Source organism: Rhagoletis zephyria, unplaced genomic scaffold, assembly GCF_001687245.7.
Source record: "Rhagoletis zephyria isolate East Lansing unplaced genomic scaffold, Rhagoletis_zephyria_1.1 Rzeph_scaffold_02733, whole genome shotgun sequence".
Classification (NCBI taxonomy): domain Eukaryota; kingdom Metazoa; phylum Arthropoda; class Insecta; order Diptera; family Tephritidae; genus Rhagoletis; species Rhagoletis zephyria.
Window position 1 is genome coordinate 20,306 of NW_016159817.1, and position 16,094 is coordinate 36,399.

The following is a 16,094-nucleotide window of genomic DNA, read 5'->3' on the forward strand; positions in this document are numbered from 1 at the left end:
TTCTTGATTTCAATGCGGAGACGCTACAAGTTATTGGTCGACAAAATTTATATATGTAGCATACTAATAATGTCTGCCTTTACTTACCCTTGCATGGACAGAATCCCTTGCAGGCTATCCTTATGATTGTTGAATGTATGCAGTTGTGGTAATCCAATCTGCATAGCGATGAGTATGTACGGTTGTCGGCGCCGCATAAGAAAGTTGGCTTAGCCACCGGGCAGGGCTTACAATTGCTGCAACCAAACGTAAAATCGTAGCGAGGGGTAGACAACAATTGGCGCAGCATCGGAAGTGGATGGATGATAGGCATGGTTGCAACGAGATGCAACGGCACGTTCAGCAGCCACAGAGTAGCGGATAAGCGAAGAACAGCAGCAGCAGCGGCGGCAGTTAACCAAGCATCAGCATGAAAGTAGAATAAAAGAGAAGAGAGAGTTGGAAAAAGGGCAAGCGTTATTGAACAGTTGAATGTTGAGTGCAGGAAATCGTTTTGGTTGTGGCACGCAAATACAGAGAACGAGTAAGTGAATGAAGTAGTGGAAAATTAATTTCTTATGCAAATTTTAGTCCAATGGCAGGCAGCGCCAGTCAGCTGCCAGTTAACTTGAAATATTTCACACAGAAATGCATACACACAAACCATACCATANTACAGAGAGCGAGTAAGTGAATGAAGTAGTGGAAAATTAATTTCTTATGCAAATTTTAGTCCAATGGCAGGCAGCGCCAGTCAGCTGCCAGTTAACTTGAAATATTTCACACAGAAATGCATACACACAAACCATACCATACATATTTACATTAGACCGTACCCAAAAAAGAAAAATAAGGATTCGTCTTCCAACTCTGGGTTTGAATTCTTTCTGCAGGGCATTTCTGAAAATAATTATTTTTTTAACCGACTTAAGTTGGACCTTAAGTTATGATATATCGATATTTTGTCAAGGATACAATTTCTTTGTGTTCCAAAATTCTTTGACCTCAAATACCCCGTTCTAGTACTTACCCTCTAGATCTCATTTCTTATCACACTTACGTACCACCCTAATATCGGTAAATTTAACCTCACCAAAAATCATTAAACTTTTGCTAAGAAAGTGAATATGTATTTTTATTATCCTAATAGAACTATTTAGTGTAAAAAATATTCCTGAATTACTAAAAGTCGACCTCCAAGGTACGGCCAAAAAATTTATTTTTACTTAATTGCCTGTCAAAAGTACTTTAAGAGTTAGGAGTGTACGGCGAACGTTTGTTTGTTTGCTGGTAAGATGGTTCGGTCTAAAATACATATCTTCATAGTATAAATTGGGTTAGGTCGTGAAGGAATTTAATTACCCACCCTAGTTTGGAGAGCTTACTTTGAGAAGAGTTTTGCTTCTTAACAATTTGTGGCTGTGTAAACATCGCACTGCCTTAAACCGAGCGTTTACAATTTTTTACCTAAATAAATGACTACACTCAATTTTAGTTGTAATAACGAATTTTTCAAGGGTACTAAATATTTGGCTAGTTTTTTACTCTAAATTTTACCATTATTTTTGTTTTAATTTTCTGAATATATGTATGTAGCCACTTGAAAGACACCGGTATCCCTCTAGGTGTACTTCTGTCTTAATAAAAAAACACCTTCCATATAATAAATAATACTGGTAGTGTCAGTTACTGTCGAAATTCGACCGGTTTTCTAGTTTTTTCAAGAGCCTTGGAGAGTTTTCCTAATTTAGCACGTCGTTTAACTTATAAGGTGACTACAATTTTTTATATCTTTTTTGGTCATTGGAGGACTTTGGCAGGACTTGGAATTGATCCGATAATTTGATGTAACTTTGAAACCATACAAATTCTCTTCATCTACAGAAAAATGTATTCCATATGGTGTTCTTGATTTTCAAATCGGTTCTGTAGAATCGCCAAACGAACGGTGGCCATATTTATGTTAGAGTACTAATATATATAAACATGTAAATAGATATCGTAAGCGCCTTTAAGTTTGTAATAGCATCAAGACGCACACTACTTGATGTCATATTTATGTAAGTATATAATTTTTTATATTATTAATTATATGTACATAGTTACCAGGTGATAGCCAGAGTGAGCTAATTTATTGAATATATTTTGAATATCAAGTGGCTTTTAAAAGTCAATAGCCTCTCTGTTAAGATCATAAAATTAATGCTATTTAACTTACCAATCAAACCATTTGGTCCTTGACAATGAAAAGAATAAACTCAAATCAAGGGCGAAAATCACTATAGGGCAATGATTATAAATTTGCGATTCCTTTCATCTTGAAAAGGCGCTTTAGACGTTTTGAAAACGCATAGTGCTGTTCCCTTTTTTTCGTTTCGATAAAGCAATGATTTAAAGCTTTTGTCAGAAGTGAAACGTTCGGCTCCGATCTTTTGCGAGTACAAACAGTTGATAACACAGCCTAGTTACATGACCTTTTCAAACAAGTTCGAGATATTCGATCAAGTTAATGAATTCCACAAATTCGAACTAAACCTTGGCAGCTTTTTGGGATTTGCAATGATCTCCAGCTATGATCTCAATTCGAAATCAATTGGTAGTAATAAAATGCTAGTGATAGCCGCATATGTAAAAGCCGAACCTCATACATAAACATAATAAACCTAACTAGTAAATTGTTTTTAATCGACTTAAAAAAGGAGAAGGTTATCAATTCGTTGGAATATTTTTTTTATGTATGTAAATTTGGACCACGTCAACCGGTCTCGATAATTTTTTTCTATCGGAAAAGTAGTGTCTCCGAGGTGGCCCCATACTAAGTTTGTTTAGCTCCGGTCATTGGATCATGAAATTGACGGTACTCCTAAACTTTTATATAAGAATAGAAGTCGGTTGTGTTTTTTGCTTAAAAATTACTTGTTTAATTTTGGTTATTAGTTTATAATATTTAATTTCCTATATATAATTTAATAACAAATAGTGATGCCCTGTACAAATACACCCACACATAAATATGTATGTACATACATACATACACAATGGAATGTTGTCGAGCCCAAGCAAGCTGTACACTTTTTTAAAAATTCATATACATATGTACATATTTTGATACACTCACATTTAGCAATTAGTTTTTCGTTTTGCCCATTCCAAAATAATCTACCATTCAAAAATAATGATAGGACACTCTTTTACTTCCCCGCATACCACCCACCACATTTTCGTCAAATAACTAAAACTCAAATGTGTAAACAAATTTGTTGATTATCTTTATATTTGTTGTTATTGTGTGTATCACACTTCCAACCGCTGCAAAAATAGTAGTAAATTTAAAAAATTTTGAGTATTTATGCTGACCAGGACAATGCTGCTGCAAATATTATTTTCTTATAAATTTCAGAAAAACTATCACAATAACATATGTATTACATACACAAATATGTTTGTATATGCATGCATATGGCTATTGTTTTGTATGTTTTATCTCAAATTCACTAAGCAAATATTTGTTCTATTAGTAACGCAAATGGGAGAGGAGTTATAGAAGTTTAAAGCACTCAGCTTATTTCCAACTTTCTTCATCGGAATTTTACTTATATAAATCTATATACTTATTGCAAGAGAAATAATCTCTTAATAAATGTAAATGGAAATAATTGTAACAGGTCTGCATTTATAACACACATTTTTTTAACATTAAATAAAGTTGGAACAATATCATTAAAGTATTCGTTGAAGGTGGGTACTACCAGTCCAAAAGACCCGGGTTCGATAACTGGCCTCAGTAAACCTACGAGTACTGTAGGTTCCACCATTTGAGTAACAACATCAAGGCGCACATCGCAAATTGGAGCAGAAGTGCGGCCGAACATTAAGCGAACTTGTAAACACCAAAATATTATTTTATTTATTATTTTCAATAAATTCTTTTCACAAAAAGTTGCGGAAATACATTAAATAAATCCTATTTAATAAAATACTACGTCCTGCGCTCCGAAAAAAAACAAAATCTTTACAACATTTGTTACTTTGAAACATATTGCTGGAATTTACTTTGTGCCTTTGATGAATTGGTTCTTTCCCGTAGAATTCGGACAGGGTCCGGTAATTCTAGAATAAGCGAAAAATGTAGAAATGCAAAAAAAACTACATTTCGTGGCCAGAATTTGGAAACCAGCTGTTCAAATGCTTTTTGTTGTTGCGACTTAAATGCAAACACTTGGAAATTGAATTTTAGTTTCTCGAATTCCATTGTGTCATTCAGTATTCCTTAAAAGTACAAAGTAAATGCAAGCTACGTGTAAACACAAGGCAGCTGATTTGCAATTTGACACTTTATCCATTTTTAATTGGAAAAAAGACATTAACGATCCAATACGTTCCAATCTTCGCTGTCTATTTTGAGTACGGCAATAATTTCTGGCCTATTTTGAGAAGGAACGTAATGTTACGCATGCGACATGGCCAACGTGCTAAGTAGCAGGGCCGGCAAATATATGCCAGAAAACTCTGAAAATATGCGTTGTAAAAACCTCGATATATTACCAAAATATACTCTTAAATATTGCCTTGAATTCGCCTCGCATTGTACCAAGGCGAATTCATACAAGGTGGTAGCAGAAGTATCAAAACATATGTGTTGAATGCGCTTTGTTTCACGAATCTATCGTCTGTTTTTCGCCGAAAATGTGCAAAAATATGCTCATAAGTCGAATATGCAAAATAAGCTTTTTCAAGCTAAGACATATGAGGTAACTGTATGACTATTGAACAGGCGAATAAGTGAACCTTTTGTGTGCGATCTGGTTGAAGTATAGCTTTATTGAACAGGCTAAAAAATAGAAATAGATAGGAAAATATCTAGCTCACTCTTTCGACTGGAGCGATAGCTGTCTCCACATTTAGTCCGTGTTATACCACTGTTGGAATGGTTCTAAGGTCGGATCACTTCAGTGCCTTGCTTGACACGGCTAGTAGCCATGATTTTGTAATCGTCATTGTGGTCTAAGGGCTAGTTTCTCCAACTCAACTTAACTGAGTTTAGCCATTTTTTGGACTTAAGTCAAAAGTTAGCCTAGTTTTTACACAGTTTATTCGTGACTAAGTCTAAAAAATTAGCTGAACTAAGTTAAATTGTGTTGGAGAAACCAGCCTTAAGTGTACCCTAACATAATGTTTTGGCTTCACAACATTACAGCACAACAACAAATGTATTCAGACCTGCAATTGCACTGAACTGCCCTGAGCTCAGACCCACTGAACGGTATTGGGTTCTTCTAAAAAGGGTTATGAGGGACACAAAACACGTCACTAAAAGAACTAAAATTTTTGGACAACATTTTTTTCTAGAAGTAAAATTACTGAATTCATCGTAATATAATAGGCCTAATAGGAGGTATTTGGGAAAAATTTAAATTTTTATAAAAAACCACTAATAAGCAAATATAGTAGTTTTCTACCCATCCTCCCTGCTTGGGATTTTCATGATGAAGTTTCTATCCGGAACCGGAGTTTCAGTTAAACGGTCTGTATAACTCGGAAGAAAGCTATATTTTTCCAGAATGCATTGGTGACCCAGCTATCCCGAGTCAGGTGGAGTTAGTAGTGGTGTCTTGTCTTTTCTCGTCGGCTACATTACATTAACAAAAAAATATATATATGAAATTGAGTAAATGGGAAAATATAAATAGAGTGAAACACATACACGTGCACCTTCAAATACTGTAGTGGATATTATTACTAATGCTCGAAAATATAATAGCTGTTAACCACAGAAAAGTTGCACATAGAAGCAAAAGAAGAGCGACAAATCAAAACTGTCAACTCTGACAAAGTTGATACAGAAAGTCGGACTTAAGGTCAATGTTGGCCAGAGGGAGCCGATATCCGCTATGTATGTATGTATAGAAAATGTATGAAAAGCTTAAAAAAGTGTCTAAAAGTGACGTCCCCAAATCTGTTCTAGCGCATTCGTTTTTTGTATTTCATTATTTTTCCTAGCTAAGGTGGGGGAAATCGAACAACGACAAGCAAAAGGAAAAAATAAATACACCAACTAATAAATGAATAAAAGAAAGTTGTCATATTGAATTTCCTTTATTGAATTTCGGTGTTTGCTATTTGGAAATAGACTGGGAAAACGTGTACTGGCTACAGCAGACAGCAAACAACCGGAAAATGTGGGCGACCAATGTCCTGTACAAAGGACGAGCACCAGTCAAACTAAGGCGTACATATGTATAACGAAATTACATTGCCCTCGCGCAATGTTTAAATTTTTTCGACCATTGAGTTTATTTAGAGAAAAGAACAGAGAGACAGAAAGTATCACCCCATATTCGCTAAGCGAAATATAGGCAAGCAAACAAAAAAACTCAAGGAAATTTAAAAAATGCCAACACAATTTAAAAAAATTTCGTATATAAACAATGTCCAACAAATGTCAGCAAGTTGTTATGCTAGTGTGGTTGGTTAGTGGCAGACCAAGCTGCAAAAAGAAAAACACGAGAATTCTGTAAAAATTGCTAACTATGAAAAACAAAAATTAGACAAAAAAAAGCGTTGTAATATTTGCAAGCTGTAGCTAAAATGGCGTACATTTGTAAAAAAAAACTAGTTAAAAAACTTGGCAACAATTTTCGAAGTAGCCACTAACATTTGTAATTGTCGCTATGTGTATTGTATATCGGCACGCTAGAGTGATTCACCCTGCATTTGTATGAGTCACGGAGGAACGCTAGCTGATACCCTGTGGGGAAAATCTCTAGTTTTGAACTGGTGCGCTTATAGTACATTTAGACCCAGTACTGGTTCGCGATAAATCTCTTTTGCATACAAACAACTGGCGAATTTAACATGGCGATGTCCTAGGAAGTGTCAATTGCCCCCCGCTGCATCCCTTTTTCGATAGTTCCGAACTAGTCCGAAATTCTATAGTTCCGAACCAGTTCTAAAATCGACAGACGAAAGAAAAAGGTATTATGATTTTTCAATCTTTTCGGTTCTTCCGTGTGTGCGATTTTAAATTGTTTTTGATGAAATGTGTTTTCAATTTGAAATTAAATTTGTTTGAATGATTGTAAGAAATGTACGTTTACATACCTTTAGCTGTAGCTGAGTTTGCAGAGGTGCTCGCTGTTATTTCTTAGATTCCAGACTGTCCCAAGATGTTGAAATGTTAACACAAAGCTTTGTTTTGTATTACCAAGCTATGAAAAAGCATCTGCGAAGCACAGAATAGAAGCGTATTTGAACGAAAAAGCCGTCGAACACATATCTATGTAAAGTAAACAAGCCACCCGCTGCATCCCTTATTCGATAGTTCCGAATTAGTTCTAAATTCGACAAATAAGATCTAGTTCGTTCTGCATCCCTTTTTCTATAGTTCCGAACCATTTCTAAATTCGTCACTTTAGATATAGATTTCTACTGAAAAAAAATTAAAAAAAATAGTTTTTTTAAAGTACCACTTTTCGCCGATTTTGGACTGGTGGGGATCTAGTTCGTATCGGACTAGTTCCTTTTTGGCTATAAAGACCTAGTGCGGAACTAGAAATTTGATTCACTAGTCCGCGGTTTCCCTACAGGGTATGTACACTATGGTTTGTATGTATGTGCACTGCTTACCACTACACCACAGCGGTCGCCAATATGTCGAGAAAAAATTTAAATCGATTAGATCGATCGCTTAAAACTTTTAATACTTTACAACCAAGAGTTTACGGTCTCTGATTACGAATCAGAAAATAAGATTCAAAAAAATTTATGCAATATGTAGTTTTAAAATGTAAAATAAAATAATTTTCTAAAGGTACCACATTTCGCTGATAAAGATCTTCTACGGAATTAGAAATTAGACTCACTAGTTAAGGATTTCCCTGCAGGGTGAGCACAAAACTTGCGGGTCAGCACACATGCACATGCTTGCGAATGTATTTGTTTGTTTATTTAACATACATACATTTTTGTGTAGAAATTCTTCCTTGTTTGCTTTGCGTGGAAAGTAGGTTGAAGGGCTAGAGTAACAGCGCGTTAATGGAAAATAAATATTATAAAGTTTAAATTCTTCTCTTCACTGAGCTGAGAGCTTTTTTGTTGTGTTAGGCTTAGTTTGACAAAAAAAACCGATTTTCAGAGATTTATCGTATCATAATTTTTGATGAAATTTTACTTGGGTATTAACATTATAATAGGTACATTATGTCCATATGGGCCAATCTCCGGAACGTGCTATTCAATGCTATACAATTTTTAAATTGAGCACACAAAAATAAATTATATATATTTTTTTTTTAATACTGGTATTGAGCTTTGTACCACGATTACGTTTATTAGGAAAAATGGAAAAAGCAACAAAGTCTAAGCGGTAGAAGTTATAGCTGCTAGTTACTGCGGATATCACCAAATCTCTTCATCAGACTTCTTTCTAGCTTAGAGAGTCGAACCCGCATCATCGATGTCCAAAGTCAGAAGCGGTAACCACTGAGCTATACACACACACCCCGTAAACGCTTGTTGCTCATTCATTTCCTTATTCAACAGCGTAGTTGTTATTGTAAATTCTATATATAAATTAATGCTAATAAAATAATAAAACTGACAAATACTAAATTATACACATATATGAATGTGATGAAATTATTTGAAATTTGTTCTTGCGTGATTCATTTTCTTTAAATGCCGAAGAGTTATAAGTAAAAAAGTGGTCGTTTTCGAAACTCATATCTAGTTAGCAATATTTCTAAAGGGCAAAGTTTTTGAAATCGGACGCGCTTTACAAAAAATTTATGAAGAACAACTGTTTGCTTAAGATCAATATAAATTTTGAGCAACAATTTAAAAATTCTTTAACCGACTGAAAAAAAAAAATGTAGTTATATACATCAAATTATTTGTAACTAATTCTTGCGTGATTACTTATGCACATTAGACTGCCAAAAAGAATTGCGGTTTTTCCACCGGGATTACAAAATCTATTATATTTTAAGACGTCCACTAAAATATTTCGGAAAAATATTAAGTTTTACGTGAGCTGGACCGATTTCAAAATATCTCCAAAAATGGAGTCTTTTTATGAATAAAAATTGTTTCTTAAAGAACTTTTTGAAAAAAGTTCCTTGAGATGACACAACAGATTAAGCTTAAAAAATCTGCATAAAAATATTTAAAAAATCTTTTCAACGGAATCGTAATAATCAGATTTTTGATGCTGATTTTTAACTTTTTTCAAAGATTGATTTACGAAAAAATTGAATACCTGGTCCAAAACTACTCTGATTTAGACTTATGGGATCTCAGTAGAAAGGTATTTTCCCACTCTTTTTATTTCTGTCAAAAAAAAAAAAGCCATTCGTGTCCCAATTTTGATTTCTTTGTTTTTTTTTTTGTCAAACACCAACACTTCACTTAATTCACTTCAAGTTTTTCTTAGACCAATTTAAAAAAAAATTTAAAAACAGCATCTAAAATCTCATTATTACGATTCCGTTCAAATTTTTTTAAGCTTAAACCGTTTTGTCATTTGAGAGGATTTTTTCAAAAAAGTTCTTTATGAAACTATTTTTATTCATAAAAACTCCATTTTTGGAGTTATTTTCAAATCGGTCCAGCTCACATAAATCTGAATATTTTTCCGAAATATTTTGGTGCACGTCTTAAAATATAATCGGTTTTATAATTCCAATGGAAACACAGTACCGATTTTTTTATTTGTATGGGGAGTGATGCACTCTAATGCGCATATATGATGCATGGCTGTATTTTTTTGTATTTTTGTTTTTTTTTTGTATTTAGATACCTACCATATTCTCAAATGTGATATAATTAAAAATAAAAGTAGCTCATTCGTTCATTTTAAGATACAAAGCTACATAGCGTACCACCCGATCAAGGAATAAGCAACCTGTACTATTTTAAAATGTATCCCATTAGAAACATTTTTAAGAAGTTAACTACAAAAAAAAAAAACTCAGCTCTCATGGCCTCAAATAGCTATATTAACAAGTAATTTTTAAGCAAAAAACAAAACCGACTTCAATTCTCATATAAAAATTTAAGATTATCGTTAATTCCTCCATGATCCATTAATCGGATTTAAACCAAATTACTCTGGGACCCCCTGTGCGGTAACACCTTTCCTTTGAAAAAATTAATTATAGAATCGAGAACCTGAAATTTTCAAACAGGTGGCAGCTTTCTAATATCTTTTTTCTATATTTTAAATACATCGATGAAAACTGCATTCAATTCCATGCATTAGTTTGTGAGTGATGCTCATACAAACATACAGCGCCTGGAACTTTTGTGTTGGCCATTGATCAGAACCCTCCTCCCACATAGGCAAGGAATAGTAGCGAGTGATGCCATATCGAATTCTAATCCCTAATTCGATGTTCTGAGCTGGTCTTTACTTCCGTCTGTAAGACCTCTGCCAAGCATGCGTAAACTTCTTCTATGATCTTGTAACTACAACGTCGATCCGACGCGTCAACCTCTAATCCTATATCATGTAAGCCAATAAAAGTCTTTAAAAGGAAACTGGAGAGCACAGATGTGCGTTTTCTGCTAAATGAGGGCCAAAAGTTCTGGTTGTTCCACAGGATAAAAAATTTCATTATAGATTGGATAAATGAATCTATGTATCTTTCCTTACAATTCATCTTATCCAGGTGCCCAATGTGTACTAATTTGATTTTATAAACCTGGGCTCCATCGATCAGGAGAAAAATAATTTGTTATTTTAAGTCTTTGATTTGATCAAGATTTCATACTGCATCCTAAATGGCAAAAATTTCCTCGTGATACATGTGTGATGCGGAAATGTGAGTAGAATATTTGCATGACCAGAGATTTCTTTGATCCATATACTGGTTACTTTGAGTCTAACAACTGCAATAACGGCCGGCCGAGCAGTTTCATCAAGCGATGGTAGATGCAAAATCGCGTTTCAGGTGTATGACGCCGTCAGACAAATCTGCGCTCTTTGTATGCAAGCTAACCCATACTTAACTCCTAACTTCATTTAGCCATCTGAAAAGTAAATTCATAAAAGGTAAATATAGGCCAAAAGCGCTGCCGTCAAAATATTTTGAAACTCCATATGTCTGGTCTATATGGAGTTTCAAAATGTTTTGACGGCAGCGTCAACTACTGGGTCAATTTTTTGTAGAAGCATTGCTTATCATGAAATGAATACACATTTTGAATTTCAACCAGATCATATAATAAACACGTTTTTTCTAAATAACTCGACTCCAGCGCCACTTAACGGTATTTTTATGAATTTGAGCGAAATCGGTTCATAAATATGACTTTTGTAAATATACTTATTGTGTATATAAATAGAATGTATATGTATGTATTTAAAAAAATAAGAACAATTACGTAAAGTGGTGAAAGTGCAAAACGGAAAAACGCTTAAAATATTCTTCTTCTAATTTGGCGCTGTAACCGCCTAAGCGATTTTGGGCGAGTTCAACAAAGCAAGCCAGTCGTTTATTTTCTGTGCCAACCTGACGCCATTTGGAAATGTTTATGGAAGCCAAGTCTTTCTCCTCTTGATCTTTCCCACGCGACTCAGAGCTGGAGTGTTTCTCTCCATTCGACCGACCGACATGGCTAAGCCAGCGCAGCTGCCGTATTTTAATCCGCCACCGCCAACGCGTAGAGTCGCGTAAATCTTCCGCAAAATCTTTCTCGCGAATACTCCAATCGTCATATAGCGGAATAAAATTTGTTTCTTCATTTGAAATTACTTGAATAATGAATAAAAATGTATTTTTATTTTTTTTTTATTCAGTTTTCAGTAGCCAGTCAATTAAGAAGTGAACTCCTCTCTCTATGTATGAAAACCACAGAGCGGAAAAATTCCGACTTTACATGACCACCGTAATGGGCAATGACAACATCCGCTGGTGACAGCAAAGGAAGTGGAATGCCTTCTCTTAGCATTGCCAATTGGCCCATTTTTAATTCCATCATCATCATCATTTTACCACTTCATCATTTAAACACACAATATATACACACTTACATATACATACCTACTTACTTTTGACCAAACAACTTCTCTCGAGTGAGGTTATTTTCTCTTCAAAGCAATAACTCATTGAGTTCTCGAATGATATCTTTGTGTTTAGTCATTAATGGGAGTAGTTCAAGATGATATCGATGGCTGAGTGGAAGATCGACCTATCTCGGCAGCCAGTTCGAAAACGCTCTATCTCAAAAAAGATTTCAAGAACGCCCTATTTCAGAATTTAATTGAAAAACACCCTATCTCAAAATTCGGTTCAAAAACGCCCTATCTCACTTCAAAATGTATTGAAAATATGCTGATATAGGGCGTTTTTGAATCGGCAGCTGAGATAGGGCGTTTTTGAAACGAATTCTGAAATAGGGCGTTCTTGAAAAATTTTTTGAGATAGAATGTTTTCGAACTGGCTGCCGAGCTAGGTCGATCTTCCACTCAGCCATCGATATCTTAATGGAAGTTAAATAAAAATGTAAAATTTTTAAATAGAAGTTCCCAATAATCTTCTCTAAATTCCAACCTACATTCTAAATTATAATCTACTCAAAAGTCCACAGATATATATATACAAATGCTAATTTTAAATGCGTCAAAACCTACAGTTTTTTTTTTTATCTCTAAACCATAGTTCTAAGCATGTCAACCAAAAGTGTTACTCTGTTGCAGACATTTAATGCAAGCAGCTTTTGTGGTTCATACTGCTTACGTCATTTGCACTTGCGCCGTTGTCCGAATTACATATACACTTACCAAGCTTGCCACACATACATTGTACTTAGATATGTGGTTTCCATTTTCTCTATGGTTATCCTTTGTTTGGCTATTGTTTATAAATGTTTTGTTTGAAGTGTTGCTGTTGCTGTTGCTGTCTATCTGTTCTATTTTGTTGTTGAAAAATGTCACAAGTTCAAAAACATCACTTTATGGTTGAGCTGAATGCGGATGACAAGTGAAAGTACGGAAAAGCAATTCATTAAAAATTATTCAAATCGGACTAAAATTACACCCGCTTCCCGTATAACGGTAAATTTCCGAAATACAAAAACTCTGATATTTCAATAATTGCGTACGCCTATTTACTCCAAGTTAATAGTTATAAATAAGACTGCTAAAGACCTTTAGGAGTTGGGCGTGGCACCGCCCACTTTATGACTACAAAGATAACCACTTTATCGATATCTACCACACTTGGTTCAATTATATTATTAAGTCTAGCTCAGCATATTATCGAAAACATTTCAAATCGGGAAAAGCAATCCTGATTATCATGCAAAGGTAGTTTAGCGAAAGTTGAAACCACGATATTTGATACCTGCGCCGGGTATATAGAGTTCGGTTTGGCCGAACTTGAATTTCTTTACTTGTTGTTTTTTTTTCCAATTTTATATACATATTTTTTGAACATTTCGGCGACTTTCATTTTTATAAAAAAAATAATGTGTGAACGTAAAATAATAATATCAGTAGTTCGGAAAAATTAATAAAAATCGGAAAAATTAATAAACATTAACGCCATTTAAATTGTTATATCTGTTATTTTGATCGGCTTTTGTACTGCTTCCAAATTTGCATTCAAAGTTGATTTTTCAAAATTTTCGAATTATGAATCAATAACGTTGGAAAGAAAACAACGTAATGAAATTTCGTGTGGCAAAATCTTACTTTTTGATATGTAAGATTAAAAATACTACTTTTACAATTTGCCCAATTCGTTTTTATTTTTTCCCTATAAAAATCGGTCCAGACTAATGTTTGCAAATATTTTTTTTATAAATTAGTATCGTACTTCAATTGACGTGAAACTGCATTGGGGGATAATTTAATTTGCCAACTTTTAAACAATAAATTAAAATGGTATAATGCGGACACTTAAATTTATCTTTAATTGTCAATTCGCTGTTCAATTAACTCTTCCTAATAACTACCATAAAATACGAGCTTAAATTATTGTTGATGGCCATTTACCCAGCTATGTACCTATGTGTGTGTGTACATATGTACATATGGTTATAAGTGAACATATATGTACATACATACATGCGTATGTGTATGTATGTATTACCACACGACCGAGGCTTGAGCACCTCTTACTCGATTATAGCGAAAATAAAACTTTTTCACATTCATTTTATACCACTGTTGCTATGATGTAAAAAACAGAAACAATGCATAAACTCATTTCAAGGATAATTTGGTTAGTTCAAAATCGTTCGGTTTCCGTTCGCAGAATTAAGTGTGCAAGCGTTGCGGCGTGTCCTTAACACACTTTACTGTCGACTTGGCTATACAGAGAAGGATGGACTCACTGCTAAAACACAATTGGAATATACAGTTAAAGAAGTAGTAAGGCAAACAACAACAAAAACAAAAAACAAAATTCATATTAACTTGCTGTGGTGATGAGCTATAAATTTTTCGTAAAGCGCTCTCTTAAAACAATTCTACTCCATAAAATTGCTTAAATGGCAATAAGAAAAACTGTGGAGTAGAAAATGAAAAAAAAAACATAAAATTTTTGTGCATATTTTCCGATCGAATTTAACGTGCATAACTTTTTTTTAACATTTTGCTTTTGTGTTTTTGTTGTTATTGCTATGTTCAGCCACGGCTCATGGGATCTCTACAAAAAATAAAGAACAGGAGGTCAACAGTGTAATCGCGTGTTTGGACGCAATTTGGGTTTAGGTCAGACGATAAGGTTCGAGAGCATGTCGAAGGAAGCACAAACATATGTACATACATATGTACGTACATTTACACACGCTAGCGTAAGGATACGTCTGTATATATTGCAAAACAATAAGTGAACCGATGCACGCGTTTTTGGTGAAATGAAAATAAAATCAACAAAGCGTACATGCTTGCTTACATTCCATTCCTGAAATGAAAAACACTATTCCGGTGCAGCGGTGAAAGCTATAAAATATTTTAGAATTGTAGTATTAGGGTTGTTGGCATTTGTTTGGTGCCTTTTTCGTATTGACCGTGTCAAGTGCCTTCAAGGTCAAAGCAAATTTCTTTGGTGTAACTGTAGAAGTAATATTGAGCATTTAGGATATTTTATTATAACTGAGGATCTGAAATGTCAGAGATATTCTACATAAGCTAGTTATTTAGGTATACCAAATCCTACTAGCTATCGTGTTTTCGGACAACAGCAGTAAAAAAATTCAAAAAAGGAAACACCCGTACACAGATTTGAAAAACACAGTAGTTTCTTAGTATCAATTTTATTCAATGAAAATCAACAAAAAAAAGAACAAACTGATCATCTTTTGAATCGACTTCGCCTTTCATTTCAATATCTCTATTTGCCGTTGTTTTGTTTTGGCCCTTTAAGCAATTTGGCGCATGATACAAAAAATAAGATAGTTCCATTGCGACTTATTCGTCGCCATATTAACAACCTGGCAATTAAGCGGTTTGTGACACTCTCGTGCTAACATATCCAATATCTAAAATCCTTAAAATTTTATTATTCATTTTTTGTTTATTTAAAACATTTTTTTCTTATAATCGAAATTTGAACAAAGAAACAGTCTTTTGTTGGGTATGGTTCAGTTATTAACATACACCTGTAATCCAAGGTTTAAAATTTAGTTTAAAATAAAGGTTTCAAATTTTCGAAAACTAATTTATCAATAAATTCGGTGTGAAACATGCACTCTTTTGTAAAAATAAATACTATGGTTGCCGGAGCTGAACAGATTAGGGTTATTTTTCCAACGCGGAAAGGTATTCTATGATAAAATCCTGTGGCTGGCGTAACCCGAGGTAACATTTTCGAGCAAAATGCTATTTTTTTTTTAATTACCAAGAAATTTTCAAATGGGTCCCCCGGGGGGTCAGAGAGGAGAAGTGTGACTAGACTTAAAGTTCGGTTTTTTCTCTTTCGCACCCCCTCCAATATTGAATTATAATATTGAAATTTCACTCCGTTAAAAAATAGTTCGTTGTGGTTTCAAGTCTTCCAAACATTTGTTTAGCCGTTCGAAACTTTACGACATACGACACTTACCACATATAGTGAGGCACCTAAATATATGTATATTAAATTCACACCGAAATGTGTATATAACAAACC

At 34.2% G+C, this 16,094-nt stretch overlaps 1 protein-coding gene across 1 annotated transcript in view; it reads right to left on the reverse strand.

Annotated features, from left to right (window-relative positions):
* The window catches only part of Cow (Proteoglycan Cow), a gene marked incomplete at its 3' end in the record, with an annotated part of 65,329 nt that overhangs the window by 18,470 nt on the left and 30,765 nt on the right, over positions 1–16,094 (reverse strand). The window contains exon 6 of the mRNA XM_017622223.1: positions 88–236. Within this exon, the coding sequence (XP_017477712.1) occupies positions 88–236 (149 nt within the window). The remainder of the gene's footprint in view (positions 1–87; positions 237–16,094) is intronic.